The following is a 19,117-nucleotide window of genomic DNA, read 5'->3' on the forward strand; positions in this document are numbered from 1 at the left end:
CTGTTAGTCAACGACATGATCGCACTGCTGTCAGATTATGTTGTTAGTGCGCTGAAAAGAGCGTAGAGAAATCGAACAATATCAACCGAGACACCCCAAGCATCACAGCAGCGTTTTGAAAGCAGAAGAGTTCAGCAGACCGGAAAATGGTTTCAAAACAAAAATAAAAACGCCTTATTGGTCTTGATCGTCCTTGAAATCATTGGCAATGGTATGAGTTTTCCGTAACACGCCGCCGTCCAACCGAAATGCAAAGCCCTGCCAAAAAAAGAACCGTGGCGCAGGGTAGAAATGGTCGATGCCGGACCCTGGGTTCGGCTTTTCCTTATGAAAGCCTTCGCTTTTCTAATTCGCGAAGCCCAGGGAATATCCCCTGGCGCGTAAACCAATCCACGCAACCTCGCACACCTCCCTGAATCTGCTGTGGTAGTCCCTTCTATATTCCCTTTTCGATAAACAAGCCCATTTACATGACGACACCGGAGTTGCTGGCAATACGCTGTATAGAAACCTTTGTTAGTGTGAGTTCGAGGAAGAGGAGTGAATCATGGGGTCCAACGTACGGGCCACAGCTCAGCGGCCTCCTTGCCCACGGGGCCGGTGATGGCGGAGCCCTTCATCTCACCCTTGGGGTTGACGATCTAGATTACAGTCAAGTTAGTTTATTTTTGCTTTTGTGAACAGCATCGCGCAGCCTATTCCTGACGTCCAAGACGACCAGCCATCCTGCATCTGACAATTTGTGATTTATTTGATGCCATAAACCAAGTGGTATCTCGGCCAAGAAGACTTGCGGATGACCGGACGACTCGTTCGTAGGATTCTTAGGCTTCCTCCACAGTTTTGGGCGCAACTTACGACACCAGCGTTGTCCTCGAAGTACAGGAAGACACCGTCGGTGCGCTTCCACGGCTTGGACTGGCGGACGATGACGGCGGGGTGGACCTTCTTCCTCAGCTCAGGCTTGCCCTTCTTGACGGTGGCCATGACCATGTCGCCAACACCACCAGCCGGCAGCCTGTTGAGCCTGGCACCGATACCCTTGACGGAGATGATGTAAAGGTTCCTGGCACCCGAGTTGTCGGCGCAGTTCATGATGGCACCACTATTGTCGCCATGTCAGCACCGTTTTCTCTTTCGAGGTCGCAGCTTCGTAAAATCGACTTGTTTGATGCTGTACTCGCGACAAATTGTCTGGGGTATGTGTAAATGGGTGTAAGGTTGGCACCTACACTGGGAGACCCAGAGTCATCTTGAGCTTGCCACCGGGGGCACCACGCCTGTTGACCAGATTTCAGTCAGCCATGTTCCAAAATGCTGTCAAGCATTCCAATGTATTATTCCGCTGTCGAGCCGTTCGAGCCGTATGCCGCTTGCGCCGAGTTGTTTGCCCTTAAGATTGCCAATCCACATAAATCACACCATCCGTCGTGGTCGATGAGTGCACTGAGCCAGCCTAGTAATCCTCTGCAGCCCAATCCTCCTCATTTTCAGTCGTTTCGTTGTTTGAATTTTTGAAGGGCGTCTCGTCTCGTTGGCGTACTCGGTAGGCGGGGTCTCGGCGCAAGGAAACGGGTTCGTAACGGCTCGAAATGACACGGACTGGCTGATCAGATTCAAACTTACGAAAGCTTGGCCATTTTATCTGTTTAAAGGGTGACTGGGTGGGAAATTTGGTCGTGCAAGCTTGTCGTGATGGGGTGGGATGTGATGCTGTCGTCAAAAGATCTAGCAAAAATCGTCTACACCACAGGGCGTTCCGTGTGCGTAGGGTTTTCGGGCGGAAATGGAAAAAAGTGTCACGTGGAGATAGCAAATCATTCTGGCGCGGTGGGGGTATGTGTGTTTGATGCCCCGCTTGTAAGCGTCAACTTAAAGTGGATCAACCGCGTCACAGCAAGTGCAGCTTCGGAGCTTAGCTCAGGCCGACTGTGCGGGCCATGTAAGAATTGGGTGTCAAAAGTAAAATTCTGGCCGCATATGATACCCAAGGTAGTAAGCAAGGTAGGGTAGTTCGGGAGGCGCCGACCTGCTGTGTCTTGCCTTTCTGAGTTGTCTCATATTCACATTGAACTTGATTGCGACTCTCTGTTTGCTTGGATTTGAAATTTGAACTCTTAAATCACATCCCATCCGTTCTCCAAGGCGGTTTGATTTTACTCAAGATTGTTGTTAGGTAGGAAAGTACTGTTTGCTTATTACGTTAGCTTCGCCACCTACCTCTCCTCGGCTTGACTTGAAACCTTGCCGCCCAAGCTTGATTGCAATTGCAACCCGGAATAACACCACTCTTCATCTCCTCTGTTTATCCTACAAATCATCAATCGAGATGTCGCTATCCTACTACTTGAAGCATTTGTTCTTGGGGTCACTGGTGACCTCCACCCTGGCTCGTCCCCAGCAAAAGCCCCTTGCTAACGACGATGACGACACTCCTCTGCCGGTAGTGATCTGGCACGGTAAGCTTCATCTTTCATCGGTCGCAACGCTCTCGTACACCCAACTGACCCTATCTACTCATTAGGACTTGGCGATGATTACTCGGCCCAGGGCCTTCGCCAGGTTGGCGAGATTGTCGAGGCGGCTAACCCTGGAACTTTCGTCTACTTCATCCGCATGGACGATAATGCATCACAGGACCGCAGCGCTACCTTCTTCGGCAACCTGACCGAACAGGTCCAAAAGGCCTGCGACGACATCGCCAGCCATCCCATCCTCTCGACGGCCCCGGCGATCGACGCGCTTGGCTTCAGCCAGGGCGGCCAGTTCCTACGGGCGTATGTCGAGCGCTGCAACTCGCCACCCGTCCGTAGCCTGGTCACCTTTGGCTCCCAGCACAACGGTATCGTCGACTTCAAGGCCTGCTCCGCCACGGACTTTCTTTGCAAGGGTGCAATGGCACTCCTGCGCGGCAACACCTTTTCGCAGTTTGTGCAGAGCCGTCTGGTGCCTGCACAATACTTCCGCGACCCGGCCAACAACTATGACAAGTACCTTGAGTCTAGCAACTTCCTCGCCGACATCAACAACGAGCGCGTGCTCAAGAATCAGACTTACAAGAAGAACCTCGCCAAGCTGGTCAACTTTGTCATGTTCGCCTTTGCCGAGGATACCACCGTCATCCCGAGGGAGACGGCGTGGTTTGAGGAGGTCAACGGCACCGAGGTTATTCCTCTTCGCGCCAGAAAGCTCTACACTGAGGACTGGATCGGTCTCCGCGAGCTTGACCGCAACGGTGGTTTGAAGCTGAGGACATGTCCCGGCGATCACATGCAGCTTTCTGATGAATTGCTCAACGACACATTCTCGGAGTTCTTTGGACCTAACAAGAAGAGGTTTGACATGGGTCGCCGTGCGGGTGATTTGGATCTCACGCGGGAAGATGAGCTCTAGGTGATAACCTAACTAGGGAATGCATGTACAACACTTGTTTGATAGTATAGGATCCAGGCCTCAGAAATCACGAATTGCATTGTTGGCAGATTTCAATTCATATTCATTGTGCAGAGTAACCGAGGTTGGTCGAATACTGATGTCTCGCACGCGGGCCAATACCACGGAACCAGGCCTTTGTTAACACAAGACATAATAATAAAAACAAGACAAGATTGGCCAAACGGCTGCTACGAATTCCTCACTTATCTAGTTTGGACATTATGAAGCTTACTTGTGTAGCTAGGGACGGAAATGTTTGAAGGGAGTGCGGCCTATTTATCTGCCAATTTTGCCCCTGAATGTTCATGGCAAGGCCGATCTGGATCATGGCGCCAGTCTCAAGGTTACGATCTGGTATGCAAATTATGTTGGCGGCATTCAGGAACGGCTGAAATGCATTGGAATCTGTTTTCACATTGAATCAAGTTATAGATACCGTGAGCTCAAATTGACAAATACTCACCACTGTATGAGCCACAAATGACATTCCTAGGGGTTACGGCTCTACACCCTCAACGGGAAGCTTGTGACCATAAGGATGCCTTGGGGCACTAAAATATCTCGTCAAATTCCAGACCAGATGAAGTGTCTCGAAAACATATTAATCACATAAGAGCTACTACTCCTATATTAGTTAAAACCATAAGTCCACCTCATACTACGACGGACATCACCGCTTCAAAGACAGCCAGGTGAGCGCAAAGACACAAACGCCTCCGCCACAATTTCTCCAAAGCAAAATATTAACTGGATCGACGACAAAGGAAACAAAAGAGTCGCGATAGACAAAATAATGAGCTGGAGACGCCAAGAATCGAACTCGGGACCTCTTCCATGAATGCATAAACGAGCTTGTTAAGCTGGTGTTGCTAAGGAAGCATTATACCACTAAACCACATCCCCGGGCTTGTTGATTCTCCCTGTTTGTTGTCAGGTTATTAGGGCTGTGCGGAGAACGTTCCGGAACTTAGGGCATAATAGCTGCGGTGTGGATGGTGTGGTGTCTTGTGTCAGGTTGTGTCGGTGGCAAAACAGAGGGTGGTGGAGCTCAAGGTCACACGTGATTATGACCCCTGAATTTCGGTAGCGCACGTGACAGTAATACCGGATCAGGATTAGCGACCCACCTACTCTAGCTAGAGGGAATGCGGTTCACCCCTTAGCACGCGCAGGCTGAGCACAAGCCACCTTCACCTTGATTGCACTTCGTATTACATTTGCGGCTGCTTGCGTCCTCGCATACGCGCAAGCTAAAGCAATAACTGCAGGGCAGTCAGTCAATCATTGGACCAACCTATCATGTACCCGTGTCCTTGATTTCCCTCTACAGGGCCTTTGCGCGACTCGAAAGACTTCGCGCATGCAGCCAATGGCTCATCCCACTTCAAGCATGGTGGTGCTGTTGCTTTCCCTGCTGCTAGCGTTTGCTGGCGCTGCACAAGCCACCGCGGATAGCCTGCCATCATACCACTTTGGTGCACCCATCCCAGTGGAGTGCTTGAACAGAAGCTCGTAAGTTACATCCGTGCTCTTGCAGAAGCGGCCGTTGTGCGATTGAGATTCGGTGGGCAGCGACATGTAATGAGCCGTTGTCACCAGTCTATCAGTCCTAGGGTATCTAGATTTATCTGTCTAGACGGAAAGCTTGGCTGCAACCACACACACGTACACGCACAGACGGAGCACGCCAAACAAATGCTCCGTACACCCACCAGGCAGACCCCGCTGACTCGAAGCTTGACAGAGAAACCGGCGAACATATTGAGCTTCCAAACCATGAGCTCCAATGGATTCCCTTCCCAACCTGTAACGAAACGGGCAAGTCCCTCGAGTTCAATTATGGCATCGAGACGGAGCTCAACTGCACCATCCCTATGATCACAGACCCATTCTTCCACCTACTCGAGTTCTACATACATTCGGACGCGCCTCTGGCGTGCCGCCTGCCATCCAGGCCGTGGCCGCACGTCGAGGCGGTGGGCGAGAAGCCCTTCAAGATGGAGTACATACCACTTGTCTTTGCGCTGGCTGGAACGCTGCAGCTGTCGCACCTGCACATCAGTACGCACCTCAACGTACTGTTGCACAGCACGCCCAAGCACCATATCCACCCGCACGACAGCGGAGTGCTGGACTCCGGCGCCGCCTACAGCACCTCGCCGCTTAGCCACATCACGGGTCCGGCTGCTCAGACCAGGCGTCTCGTTATTGGCGACCCGCTGCCGCTCAGCTTTAGCGTGAGGTGGTTTCCGACCCCGGCCCTACCAAAAACGGAGGGCCATGTCGAATGGCAAGGCATGGGAGGGCATGTCTATGCTAGCACTGTGTTTTATGCCATATCTGCCTTCTTGGCGGGAATGACATGCTCCTGCGTCTATTTCTGGGGCTACGTGCTGCCTCAGAGACTCCGTGGAAGAGCGCTGGGTGGAGCAACTCCGTTAGGCCATGGGCTGAGCAATGGTGTTGGTAATGGTTGGGGTATGGCTCCAATCAAGAGGGCGATAGACTAAGCGGGTGGTATCGCTACAATGACATTTGTGTTACAGTGGTCATGTCAGAGCCAATATACTGTCATGGTGTCTTGGCCTACATGCATGAGTACCAACTTGCCAACGTTTTGTGATTAGACGATTTGCTTGCTGAATCGGGAAAGGCAAAATTTAAAGGGCTCTGACCCTTTTTGGTCTGTTTAACTGAGTGAATAATAAACAAGCTCTTGCGAACTGAGCTCTTTCTATTGGACCAATATTTTGGGAGCAGCAAAATCTGCCAACAGGTTTACTTTGTCTTCTTTGCAATATCAGAGGCACTCACGCGTCCGTAAAGACGCAAGTACATGTCGACAAACATTGTAAGCGCTGCAGACATTGTTAGTCGATCTGCCTGTCATCGCAGAAAGGAACACCCGAGCTGCCCTGGTTTGAAGTGAACCAGAGAGAGCAAAAAGATTACTTACGAATAAGCATCCAAGAACTGTAGAAGCCGCCCACAAGAAAGTGCTTCTCAGCCATGGTGTACAGCTTCTCGTCCCAGTGGTAAACGTCGTGGGCGCAGAGCAGGGTGCTGTAGAAAGTCTGACAAGCGTAGACCAGGAACAGCAGCTCGTCGCCACCCGAGGTCCCACGGCCCTTTCTCAGGCGCAGCGCCGCGTACACCGCCGTCGGGAGCTGAAAGCCCACCTCGATGTAGGCGTTGAGCCGCACCCAGGGCCGCACGGGCACGGCTTTGTGCCACTCGGTGACGATCAGGTCCCGGTACGTGCCGACATAGAAATCATGGATGCGTTGAAGGAAGTACAGCGGGCTTTCGGGGGACGCGTAGAGCCATTTGGGGTAAAAGGGGACCGCGTCGATCACTGACCGAGTTTGGGTTGGGTTTTCGTTAGTTTCTTGTTGGGGGAACCTCTTTTTTTTTTTTTCTTCGCTCGCGATGGGGGAAAAAATATAGCTGAAAAAATAATACTCACAGCCTATGACGACTATCTGCATGATAAACCACCCTAGCCAGACCTTGTCTAGGCCGCCGCGGGATTTGAATGCCATATTGTAATTTTGGGGTGTTGTCTATAAACTATTTCCGAAATATTTGATGAAAATGGCAAGAGTTGAAGATGTTCCGGCAAGATCGGGAGGTTGATTGACATTTAAAAGTGTCGCATTAGATAATCCGATAAATCGAGTCATCATATGATAGCGAGCGCTAAATCAGCGTTAAAAGCAGGATAAAAAAGCCTCCGCGCTTTTTTGGCTAAATAACGCTATTCAACCCAATATATGGCTTTTTTACCCTATTAATTCTGCCTGCACGTATTCGTTAATATACGTCAATTATAAGCCCGGTACAGTAATAAATTATTGCAGTTTTTACTTTACGCAAATTACGTTAAAAAATTATATTAATAACGTTATAATAACTATTTTTTTTTTCTTTACAAATTAAAGGTTATTTCCGGGAATAGCCCCTATTTTTCCAAATTTATTAAATTTACTATAACTTTTAACGAAAAATTCCAAAAATCGGTTATAATATTTAATTTTTAAATAGGATGGTTAAAATGGTTTAAAATTTACCGCCAAAATACCGAAATTTTACGTATATGGAAATTAATAAACCCGAATCTATAAACCGACAAACCGTTTTTAATATTCGAAAAATTTATAAAAACCGTTACCGAACGGTTTAAACGCGTTAAATTCGAAAAATATAACGTCCAATTTAAATTGTGGAATATAAATACGATTCCGTAAAAGGTAACGTTACGTAAAATCGTAAAAACGTTTTACGAAAAAAGTTAACCAATACCGAAAATATTGGAAAAATTTATTAAACCAATAAACCTTATTTTTTTTAAAATAAAAAACGCCGTAAATAAAATTTTTAAAAAAAAGGAAATATTAAATAATTATATAAAAAAATAATTTAAACGGGTTAATTTATTATATTCATAAGTTATTAAAAATACCGATTTAATTTATTTTAATACGGCTTTATTTACCGCGTACCGTAACGGGTGAAATACGTTTTAAAAAACGGTTAAAATATTATAATAAAAGTTTGTACTTTTTAAATTATACGTTAAAAAACAGGCGATTAAAAATTACCGCGTTACGTTAATTTTAACGCGTATTATAAATAATAAAACGAATTGGTTTAAAATTTACAATTCGGCCTACGAAAAGGTTCGTAATTACCAAATCGTTAATTTTAAAAAAAATATAATAATTCGGAAATTCGTATAAGCCGGAAAACGTTTTTAACCTTTATAGGCCATAAATTTACGTAACGAATTGGACAAACCAAATTATTTTATTATTTTAAATTACGTTTTTAAATGGTTTAAAAACGCATTTTATAACGATATTATTAACCTTTTAATAGGTAAAAGGCGTAATTTCGTTAAATTATACGCGATTTTTGGAAGGTTTATTTTAAAACGTAATTTAAAACCGATTTACGTACGGAATTACGAAGAAAATAGGAAATTACCTGTTTAAAAATATTTTTACGGTAATAATCGTCGTTACCCCTAATAAACAGAAAATTATTACGCCTTAATTTACGTTTTAGCCGGAAAAAACCCCGGAATAAAATTCCGTAAATTACCCTTTTTATTTAAATATAAATAAACACGAAAAAAATTACGGAAAAAACGTTAAAAAAATTTAAAACCAAATTTATAACGGCCGGTATAATTCCGGAAAAATGGGATATATTAAACGGAAATAATAAATTAATTTATAAAAATAAAAATTTTATTATAATCCTTTTAACGGCTTATTTATTAATTTATAACGAATTTTAAAATAATTTTCCAAATTTTTAAACGTATAACGTTAATAAAATTAACGTTTTTACGTCGATAAACATTTCGTATAATTAATATTATGGTAATATATTATTTAATAATTACTATTCGATATATCTGGTAAACGATATAAAACGGCTAAATTTAAAATTATTACGTAAGCCTAAAAAGGATAATCCGCGTTTTATATTATACGGTATATAACGTGTATAAATTATTGCCTATAGTAAACGTATAATAAAAGGAATTTTTACCAACGGGGCGGTATTAAAATTTAATAATGTCGTTTACGTTAAAAATTTTTACGTAAATATTATTTTAAAAGTTCGTTTAAAAAAAAAAACGTATAATATAACGGTTTGGATTATATATTCCGTATTGGGAATATTAAAAAAAATATTTTGGTATATAAATTGGAACGTCGAAATAACGTAATTTTTTTATAATATAAATTATTTAATAATTATTTGCGCATTCCATTTATTATACCTGTAAATTTTACCGGTATAATAAATTTTATAATAATTAACGGGTAAATGAAAATTTTTAAAATATTATAAGGAAATTTTATAGGAACGTTCGACGAAAAAAAAAATAATTCGTTAATTTAGTATAAAAAAACCGGCCATTTTAATCCGGAAACGTTAAAAACGTTAATTTACCGGGTTAAAAATGTAAAAATTAAGGAATTATTATTTTTGGAATATAAAACGTACGTTTAAACGTACGGGAAAATAATAGTTTTTAGGCGTTTACGGGAAAAATTTTACCGTTCCTATTATATAATATATTTGGATTTATTTTATTTTAAAAAATCCGGTATAGGGGAAAAATATTTATTATTATTTAAAAACGAATATATAAGGCGTTTAACGGCCATTCCATTTAACGGGAAAATTAATAACGAATTCGTTATTATTATTTTTGGGTTTAAATAATAGGTAACGAAATAATATGGTTTTTAAATTATTAAATTTTTTTACGATAACGAATTTGTTTTTATAGCTTACGTTGGGTATATTTATTATTAAAAACACTGTTTAAATTTGGGGATTAAAATAAAAATTCCCCCAATTAATATTTACGAATCCAACGGTTAAATAAAACGTTTAGGATAGGAAATAATTGTACGCGCGTTTAAAATACGTATAACGGTTAACTTTCCAACGATTTTATAACCTAACGTGGTTATAACGGTAATTTATTTAATTAATATAAACCCGTTAATAAATAAAAAAGGTTTTAACCCCAATAAAATCCTATTAATATAATTTTAACGGTTTTTTAAATATTATATCCCTATATTATATATTAAATTAAAAAAGGATTTACGCCCAAATTGGTTAAAAATTTACGTTTATAATTGTAAAACCTACGTATTAAACCTAATTAGGGTAAAAAATATAAATAAAATAATATTTAAAACGAATTTTAAAACCTATATTAGGTATTTGGTAAGTTATAAAGCTATTAAAATATATTATATATGGGTATTTTCGTTCGATAAAATTATTATTTTACGTAACGTACGTTTTAACAAATTACGTTTTTACCAAAAAATAATATACGAAATTAAAAAAATAGGAAAATTTACCGACAAATACGAATTTTTAATTAACCAAATTTATAATTTAAAATTGGAAACCTTGGGGGAAAAAATTGTTAAAAACTTGGGTTTGTTAAAAAATAGGCCAAACCTTATAGTAAATCCAAACGTTCCTATTTTTAATTTAATTGTAAATAACGTATTAAAAATATAAAATCCGGACGCCGAAACGGTCACCGCGTACGCCGGCGGTAAATTAATAACGTTAACGAAATTTGGTATAATAGACGGACTTTTTTTTAAATAAAACGGTTAACCAGCCGAAACCGTTTGGAAATATTTATATAAAAATTAACGAATTTAAAAAATATATTTTAATAGCCCCAAAATATATAGGCATTTTGTAAAATAATAAAATAACGCGTAAAATAAAAAATAATAATACCGAATTTGGAATACGTATTTTAAACGGTATAAAATTTTTACCCGAAATATTAATTCCTTTTAATAAAGGAATTAATACGCCTATATCCGAAAAAAATATCCCGGCCTAAAAACCGGATTTCGTTTCGGAAAAAACGGCGTAAAATTATCCAATACCGGATAAATTTAAAATAGGGGGTAAAAATATCCCCGAATAATAAAATTTTAAAAACGTTTAAACGAAATAACTAATTTTAACGCCAAAATTTTAAAACGTTAATAAAAAACGTTTAAACGAATCTAGGCGATTTTTACGTAATTTTAAACCTATAATAAAAATTTTAAAAACGGATATAAAATTACGTAAATAACGGGGTAAAAAAAACGTATAACGTAAAAAACGTACGGGAAACGATAAAAATACAAGTTTTACAAATATTATATTTCCCGTAAAAAAAAGTATAAATAAACGGAAATATAAACGTACAAATTAAACAAATATATAATTTAAACCGGATAATTATTTTAAATTTTAAAATATGGTTAGCGTTTTTTATAATATTTTTACCTAATTAATAAAACGCGTTAAAAAGCGGTAATTATAATTACAAAATTTTATACGAAACCGTTATAACGGTTATATAATAAAAAAAGCCTAATTTAAAAATAAAATTATACCGAAACGATTTAATACCAATTTTTAAAACGTGGAAAAAGTAAGTTTAATATTTAAATTACGCGTAATTTATATAAACCGCGCGTTTGGAATGGGTTATATTAAAAAATAAACAAATTTGAAAAATAATATTAAAATTAAAATATAAAATAAAACCAATCCTTTTAATATAGGTATTTACGTATAAATTCGACAAAAACGGATATTTCGAACGGTATAAAATTCGATTAATCGTTAGGGGCAATTAATAAACGCCCAATACGTTTAAAAATATTTACGTAACGATATTCGCGACGCGTAATTTTAAATTAATATTCGCGTTTATAACGTATTTTAATTTTAAAATAATATAAATAAATATAAATAACGCGTTTTTTAACGTAATATTTAATATTAATAAACCAATTTATTATACCGTTCCCGAAAATTTTGGAAATAAAAACAAGGTATTTAAATTACGAAAAACGTTTTACGGAATAAGAAAATTACCCAAATTTTGGTACGAAAAACTATTGCAAACGTTTAAACATTTAGGGTTTATTTCCGTTAAAAACAAACCCTATATATATATATATATTAAAATAAAATAAAATTATAATAATTTTTTTTGTAAACAATATAATTATTTTATATTCCAAAAAATATACGCGAAAAGGTTAAACCGTAATTATAAGGTTTAAAACCAAATACGAATTACGTTAAAAACCGTTTTTTTGGTTTTTTGGCATACGCGTATTGCGAAATAAAAAATAACGTACGGTTATATTACTGTACAATTCCTATATTAAAAAAATTGCCATACGTTTTAGGCTTATAAAAAGTAAAGGCTATTTTCCAATACCGCTTCCAAAAGGTTTTATTCCAATATATAAATATAAAGCGATTTTAAAAAAAATAAAAATTTACTAAAAAATGGTAAAGTTTATTTTATATACCGCTATTATATTTAAACCGGACGTTACGTACGCGGCGTTTATTTTTTCCCGGTTTTTTACTAATTTAAACCTATTATATAAACGTTTAACCAAACGGGTATTATAATATTTATACGGATTTAAATTTTTGGGTATAAAATACGGGGTTAACCCTTTAATTTAATACCTATTAATCGCAAATAACGTATTTTTTAGTAATAATTTGGAAATTAGAAAATCGTTTAAAAAATACGTAATATTCCTATTCGGGGGTACGATTAATTGGAGGGCGGTTAAATAAATTACGGTAACGAATTTAATAATAGAAATTAAATTATACGCGTTATTTAAGGTGGGTAAAAAACTATAACCCTAAATAGGATTTTCCGCGATATATAGTTAAATTTAATTTAACGTTGGAATTTATATTGCGATAATAAATAAATTATTCGCCTAATAGTTAATAAAAATTTACGAATTAATATTAGTTTACGTTATATAAATATTTAAAATATATAGTTTAAATAAAAATACGCGCGTAACAGTTTCCAAATAACGTATTTGGAAATAAATTTAATACCGGTAAACGGATTTACTAAACCATTTTTTATAACCAAATTCGAATATTTTAAGGTTTTATTTAACCTTTACGACGTATAATATAAGGTATTAGGAAATTTACAAATATAATAAAAAATACGGTAATAATATAACGTATTTTTTTATTTGTTAAAAAAAAAAAAAAAAAACCCGGTACAAAAATAATATAAAAAACAATATAAAAATAATAATTTGGGCCGAAACCCGCCCATTTAATAAAAAATTTATTAACCGGCGCTAATACCGTTAAAAAATATTATAAAATAAATACCCGTAATAAATTAACCGTTTATAATCGTTATTATTACCGCCGGTACGTTATTTACGAAAATTACCTTAAAAACAGTTTAAATATTATTAAATAATATCGTTTATACGTTTTACGGTACGATAAATACGTTAAACGCCTTTATATCGGGCGTTAATACAGGCGTTTTTTTTAATTCGGAAAATTGTTAATTTTTTCGTTTAAAATTTGGTCCAATCCCGGAAATAATACGTAATTACGTTCCGAAGAAATTGGACTTTTTTAACGGGGGCGTACGGCGAAATAAAAAACGTTTGGCCCAATTTATACGCGGCGCGTTTAAAAAGTTTCCCAATTGGAAAAAAAAACAGGTATATCCGCCCCGGTAATTTTAATAACGCGGAAAACGCGTTCCGCGAACGCGGAAATATACGTCCGGTTAATTAACGTATAAACCGGTCGTAATTCCAAACAAATACACCTTCGCGTATTTAAAATATAATATTTAACGATTTATAAAATCGTTAAAGCGTATATAACGGGGGCAAATATAACGTAATTAAATATATAAAATTAATATAAAAAAAAATTTAAACCGGCGAAAAAAATAAAATAAAAATATTTACGGAACGTTTAAAAAAATTTTTATTTACCGACGAATTGTCGGTTTTTTTTTTTTTTTTTTTTATTTTTTTTTTATTTTCCTTTTTTTTTCCGGTATTTTATATATTTTATTAATAATAAAAACGCGTAAAAAAGGGTATTAAAAACGAAAATATTTACGCCCGAAAATTTTTTATTAGATTAAACCCGAACGGTTTTAACGGTAAAAATAAAGGTAAAAATAGGAATAAAAATAAAAATTAATACGGTAACGGCGGTAAAAACCGCGTTAACGGCGGCGGCGGTAAACGCGGCGGCGGCGGTTTTGGCGGTTTCGGCGGCGGTAACGTTATCGGCGGTAGCGGTTTCGGCGGTTATTTCGACGGCGGCGGTAATATCGGCTTATTTACAAATATTAAAAATATTTTATAAAATAAATATTAAAAAAAATTATATTAAACGGATTTCGGTTTGTAAAACGGTTAACGTTATTATTAAAACGGCGCGTTTTATAACATTTTTTTTTATATATTATATTAAAAACGTTTAATTAATTAAAAATATAGGGAAAATAAAAATTTATAAAATAAGGCGCCGAAAGGCGCGAGTTTTTCGGTTTTTATTAATCGGCGTAAAAAACGATATTAGGTTTAATAGGTTAATAAACGTTTAACAAACGTACCGCGTAACGTATTACGTATAGCGTGATATAATACGCGGATAAAAGGAAATTATAATTTATTTTTATTATTATTGCTATTATTATAAAATTATTATAACGGTATCGTTAATACGCGCGCAAATTAATAAACGTAAAAGGGTTATTTACAATTTGGTTATTATGGTATAAAATAAAATTTAAAATTAAAATTATAAATTAAAAACACGAACGGTTTATATAAATTGGAGGCGTTTTTAACGATTATATTCGATTTTATTATGATTGTTTATATAATAGGGGGTATAATATTACGGATCCGGAATTATTATTTGGTAATTTACCGTTTACGTTTAATATAATAATAAAATTGGATTACGGTACGCCTTATACCGTTACCGTTATTTAATATTATTTTTTTTTATTTTATAAATAAATATACGTATTTAAAATACGGTTTAAAAAGGTTATATTTGGGTTATATTATAATTAATTCCTAATATAATATTAGGGGTTAATTGGGGGGTATATCGCATTAAATAATCCGATAAATCGAGTTATTATATAATAGCGAGCGTTAAATTAACGTTAAAAGTAGGATAAAAAAGTTTCCGCGCTCTTTTGGCTAAATAGCGTAGTCTCAGTGCTTAAACTAGACCCCCCTGCATTGCAGGGTGAACCGGGCGCTCCATGTACCTTTCAGCCACACGGCTTTTCGGCCAATCAAATTGGCCAAAAAAATCGCGCCCGTTCTAGTCTGAGGACATATTGTCGATTATCGCCGCAAATGGAGGTTATCGCACAGTATACGCACTGTATATGCACTATATACGCAACGGCGATATAGTTTTTTAACTGTGTATTTTTTATTTACGAATATTTAATTAAATAAAAATGGTATAAATATAACAAAAATATTGGTATAAAGCTTGAAATTAGGGCTTTTTAACGGGTAAAACCTTTTATTTATATACGTTATAAATAAATTAAAATAAAATTAAATAATAATATTATTATTTTTAACGCCCTATTTAAAAATTTATATATAAATAATAATATATATAAATTTTTTATTTATATAAAATAATTAGTATAATTATAATAGCCCCCACGTATAATTTACTTTTCCAAATTATCGTTCGTTAATTTTTTATTTATATAAATATACGTTAAATTTAATATTTTATATAAATATTTAATAATTAATATATTTATTAATAAAAGGTTTTATAAGAAAAAAATTCGATATAGTAAAGTTTTAATATAATTATATATAATAATATAATAACGTATATTTTTTTATTTAAATTAAAATAAATATAAAATAGAATTTAAAAATATATAGATTTTATTAAATTTATATATAAAATATGCAATTTAAACAATATTAAAAAATTTTTTAAACGTGGACGTTTGTTTATACCGGTTATATAATCGTTAAAATTTTGGTATTAATATTGTTAAAATTGGTAAAAATATAAACCCGTTTCGATTGTAAAATTTATTAAAAATATTTAATATTTTACCTATTCAATTATTTAACACCTTATATTACGTAATATATTAATAAAAATTTATATATATAATATATACGTATATACCACCCTCCACGTGCAAAAATTTTTAAATTATATATAAAAATAAAAATATAATTAAAAAAAATCAAAAAATTTCAATTTTTTTTAAAAACCCAACCTCCACTTGCGAATCAAGGCCACCCATATCCCAATTCGACCAATATAACGATTAAAAATATAAATTAAATCGTTGTTAATTATTTTGTTAATTGCTATATCCAACGTACAAACCGTATATTTTTACGATTTTTATTTAATTAATTATAACGGAATGTCGGTCGCCGAAATGCCGAAATCACCTCCACTTGCGACGAAAATGAACAAGTTGTCCTCAGACCTGAACCAGAGTGATCTTTGGTTGGACCCACAGGTACAAGCAAAGCCACGAATTGAGCCACGCGGCTCAATTGGTGGAGCTCGCGTTCAGGGATGAGCCCTGAGACTATAGATAGCGTTATTTAACCCAATATATGGCTCTCCTACCCTATCAATTCTGCCTGCACGTGTTCGTTAGTGTGCGTCAAAAAGCACACCCCCAGACCCTTGTCCCTGTAGAGACCCCAGAACTGTAAACTTCGGCTGATTGTGGGGAATCCATCTACCTCGGTCACCTCAGGTAAGGCGCAATAACCAAGACGACGACAGTCAATAATGAAGTGGAAAAAGAAAAACCTGGTGGTATATATGCACAATACAAGAAGTATACAGGCTCTTCTCTTTATGGCTATCAACTCGTCTGCCTGCAAAGCAACTTCAAGAATAGGTACACCACCCTTCTTAAATTGCAAGCCTTTCTTCATTTGGTTGACTACCACCTCAATGTCGCTCTTCCTTTGATCCATCTGTGAGCGTAGTATGAGCTTGCAAGATGGTCATTCTTTTTTGATAGTTTTGTGAGGGCGATTCGGTTTGCTTGCACCATTCAAGCAATCATCAACAGTATGCATAGCCCGACCAGCTGTACCCCGCCAAGCCCGCCAGTCAAAAGTCCTTGATGGTGGGTAGCACCCGCGGCCAGGCATATGGCTCCGCCACACATCCCTGGTTTCGTATTTACCTAGGTATACAATAGGAAGGAGCTTGCTCGCCTTGTTCCTCACAAAGTTGTTTCCTTTCGCTCCTTTGAGACTCGAAAAGCTTGAAGGTCCAGTATTCCAGGCACGATACTTGTCATGACCACGCCGCGAAATGATCCATTTGCACGGGCCCGTGATTGATTCTTATCAACCCTTACCAGCGGTCCAGCGTCTAAAGCCGAGCTACTGGAGATTATATGGCAATGCCTTCCACATTTGCCAAATCTTAACTGTGTACTTGATGGAGTAGATGAGTGCACTGAAAATGAAGCTCTAGCAAGACAGGTAGCGGAATGGTGCAGCGGCTCGCCACTTAAAGCGGTTCTTTTCAGCAGACCCAACATCCAAATCCTTCGCAGATCAGTTCGACCAGAGAGTCAAGTACAACTGGCCAGCGACGTCCTTGGAAATGACATACGGTTGTATGCTGAGCTCGCTGTCAACGAGCTCTTTGAACAGGGGCTACTACCGGAGGACATGGACAAGAGCAATATCATATCACATCTAACTCAAAGAGCAGAAGGCATGTTTTTGTGGGTCCGCCTTATGGTTTCATACCTGAACTCACCCGGGATGACTCGGTCAGAAAGACGTTCGGCCATCATGGAACATGCATGTGAGGGCTTAGATGGCCTCAACAGCATGTATATCCGAATTCAGAAACGCACAGAATCTTCGAGCCCACAGTCTGGATCTCGCTCGTTGGGCTCCCACGTGGACCGTCTATGCTCGTTTGTCGTCGGAGCTGAAGGAGGCTCTGTACCCCGATGATGGGTGGGACTTGGAAGACCACAACATGCAGCGGCTTGATCATGCGCTGATAGTTGTTTGCTGTGGTCTACTTGAGAAGAGCACCAATGACCGCTTTCAGTTCATTCATCTGACAGCCCTTGACTTCGCACAGCGCGCTTCAACCCACACAAAGGTACATACATAAAAGTACCTATTTCCCCGGATACTCATCCTCAGCTCCAACTCGCTTGGAACCCAAAGACCAGTTTTACCACTCGCTACTCTTATCAAATATTTTGGAGCGGAGACTCACGCTATATAGCGTTTATGGATACCGGGATTCGAAGCCGTATATTCCTTGGGATATACTCGAAGGGCCCACTCAATGAACCGGTCAAACTTGTCAATTCTGGCACGATGCCTGTGCCCATTGACGTAATCCCAAGTAGCTGCGCCTTTCATCCAACAGTACCGCTGTTCTTGTATCAAAGCGACAATTCTATTTTTCTTTGGAAATTTGGTCAAGGTATGTTTTGTATCTATTCTAAGGGGTGTTTGTCTACTCTCAGTCACTAACTTAGGCGAAAGTCGGATCAATATCCATTCACTTCCACAAACTTCCGGTATGGCGAGATATTCCTGGATACTGTCCGCCAAAGGAAGCAAGCATCTGCTTCTCATCTTGTGAGACATCTATTGCCATCACCCATCATGGAAGAGCCTGGCCCGAACTGATGGAAGTCCCCGCTGAACTGCTTGGTCGGCATGATAGTCTGGGCAAGAGACCTCTCAGTGACGAATACAACGAACCAACAACGAGTAAAAGATTGAGGTCAGCAAATACTGGCCACACAGAGATTACTATGACTTTTTCAAAGCTCCCTACTGCCATCTCCACTGCCGTCGGTCTACATCAGGACGCCGCAGCTGGGGGCAGCGCAACAATGCTGCAGAACAATGGTACTCAAGAGCTTACAATTTTAAATGGGGACGCTGAGCTCACGCGCAAGATTTCGGTTGCCAGGCTCCCCGAATACATCTCGATGAGGTCCACATCGTCAGTTGTCTGGTTTTCCTCACAAACAGATCTGAACCCAAGTACCCATGCAGACTGATGGTTACGTCCAAGCCGGAGGGAGTCTACTGCAGTGGCGAGACTGCCGCGGCGACCCATTTACCCTTGGTGGTTAGGAAGGATATTAGGGCACTCAAAGTTAAAAAATATCCGGTTCGATTGAGGGATTCTACACATGGCAGCGATCAAAACTCAGACGGCTAGCTCTGTCTCTCTTGATCGGCTTTTTGGACATTGAAGCCCGAGTCAC

At 38.0% G+C, this 19,117-nt stretch overlaps 5 protein-coding genes across 5 annotated transcripts; 3 read left to right on the forward strand and 2 right to left on the reverse strand.

Moving 5' to 3' along the window:
* Positions 1-14: 14 nt before the first annotated feature.
* PgNI_01396 (uncharacterized protein) lies at positions 15-1,768 on the reverse strand. The gene is made up of 5 exons (XM_031121468.1): positions 1,627-1,768; positions 1,233-1,280; positions 859-1,105; positions 564-641; positions 15-499 (listed from the first exon to the last, which is right to left on the reverse strand). Exons 1-5 carry the CDS (start codon positions 1,638-1,640, stop codon positions 467-469), a joined length of 420 nt encoding a protein of 139 aa, XP_030986805.1. The 5' UTR covers positions 1,641-1,768; the 3' UTR covers positions 15-466.
* Positions 1,769-2,067: 299 nt separating this feature from the next.
* On the forward strand, positions 2,068-3,599 carry PgNI_01397 (uncharacterized protein). The gene is made up of 2 exons (XM_031121469.1): positions 2,068-2,459; positions 2,525-3,599. The coding sequence occupies exons 1-2, from the start codon at positions 2,330-2,332 to the stop codon at positions 3,391-3,393; spliced, it is 999 nt and encodes a 332-aa protein (XP_030986806.1). The 5' UTR covers positions 2,068-2,329; the 3' UTR covers positions 3,394-3,599.
* Positions 3,600-4,795: 1,196 nt separating this feature from the next.
* Positions 4,796-5,945, forward strand: PgNI_01398 (uncharacterized protein; the record flags this gene model as incomplete). The annotated part of the gene is made up of 2 exons (XM_031121470.1): positions 4,796-4,947; positions 5,180-5,945. The coding sequence occupies 2 exons, from the start codon at positions 4,796-4,798 to the stop codon at positions 5,943-5,945; spliced, it is 918 nt and encodes a 305-aa protein (XP_030986801.1).
* On the reverse strand, positions 4,960-7,052 carry PgNI_01399 (uncharacterized protein). The gene is made up of 3 exons (XM_031121471.1): positions 6,902-7,052; positions 6,392-6,790; positions 4,960-6,293 (listed from the first exon to the last, which is right to left on the reverse strand). Exons 1-3 carry the CDS (start codon positions 6,975-6,977, stop codon positions 6,214-6,216), a joined length of 555 nt encoding a protein of 184 aa, XP_030986802.1. The 5' UTR covers positions 6,978-7,052; the 3' UTR covers positions 4,960-6,213.
* A 10,104-nt stretch (positions 7,053-17,156) lies between these two features.
* On the forward strand, positions 17,157-19,071 carry PgNI_01400 (uncharacterized protein; the record flags this gene model as incomplete). Its single annotated transcript, XM_031121472.1, has 6 exons — positions 17,157-17,193; positions 17,230-17,704; positions 17,748-17,985; positions 18,030-18,318; positions 18,381-18,849; positions 18,879-19,071. The coding sequence occupies 6 exons, from the start codon at positions 17,157-17,159 to the stop codon at positions 19,069-19,071; spliced, it is 1,701 nt and encodes a 566-aa protein (XP_030987473.1).
* Between the last annotated feature and the right edge of the window lie 46 nt (positions 19,072-19,117).

Source organism: Pyricularia grisea (genome assembly GCF_004355905.1).
Source record: "Pyricularia grisea strain NI907 chromosome Unknown Pyricularia_grisea_NI907_Scaffold_1, whole genome shotgun sequence".
Lineage (NCBI taxonomy): Eukaryota > Fungi > Ascomycota > Sordariomycetes > Magnaporthales > Pyriculariaceae > Pyricularia > Pyricularia grisea.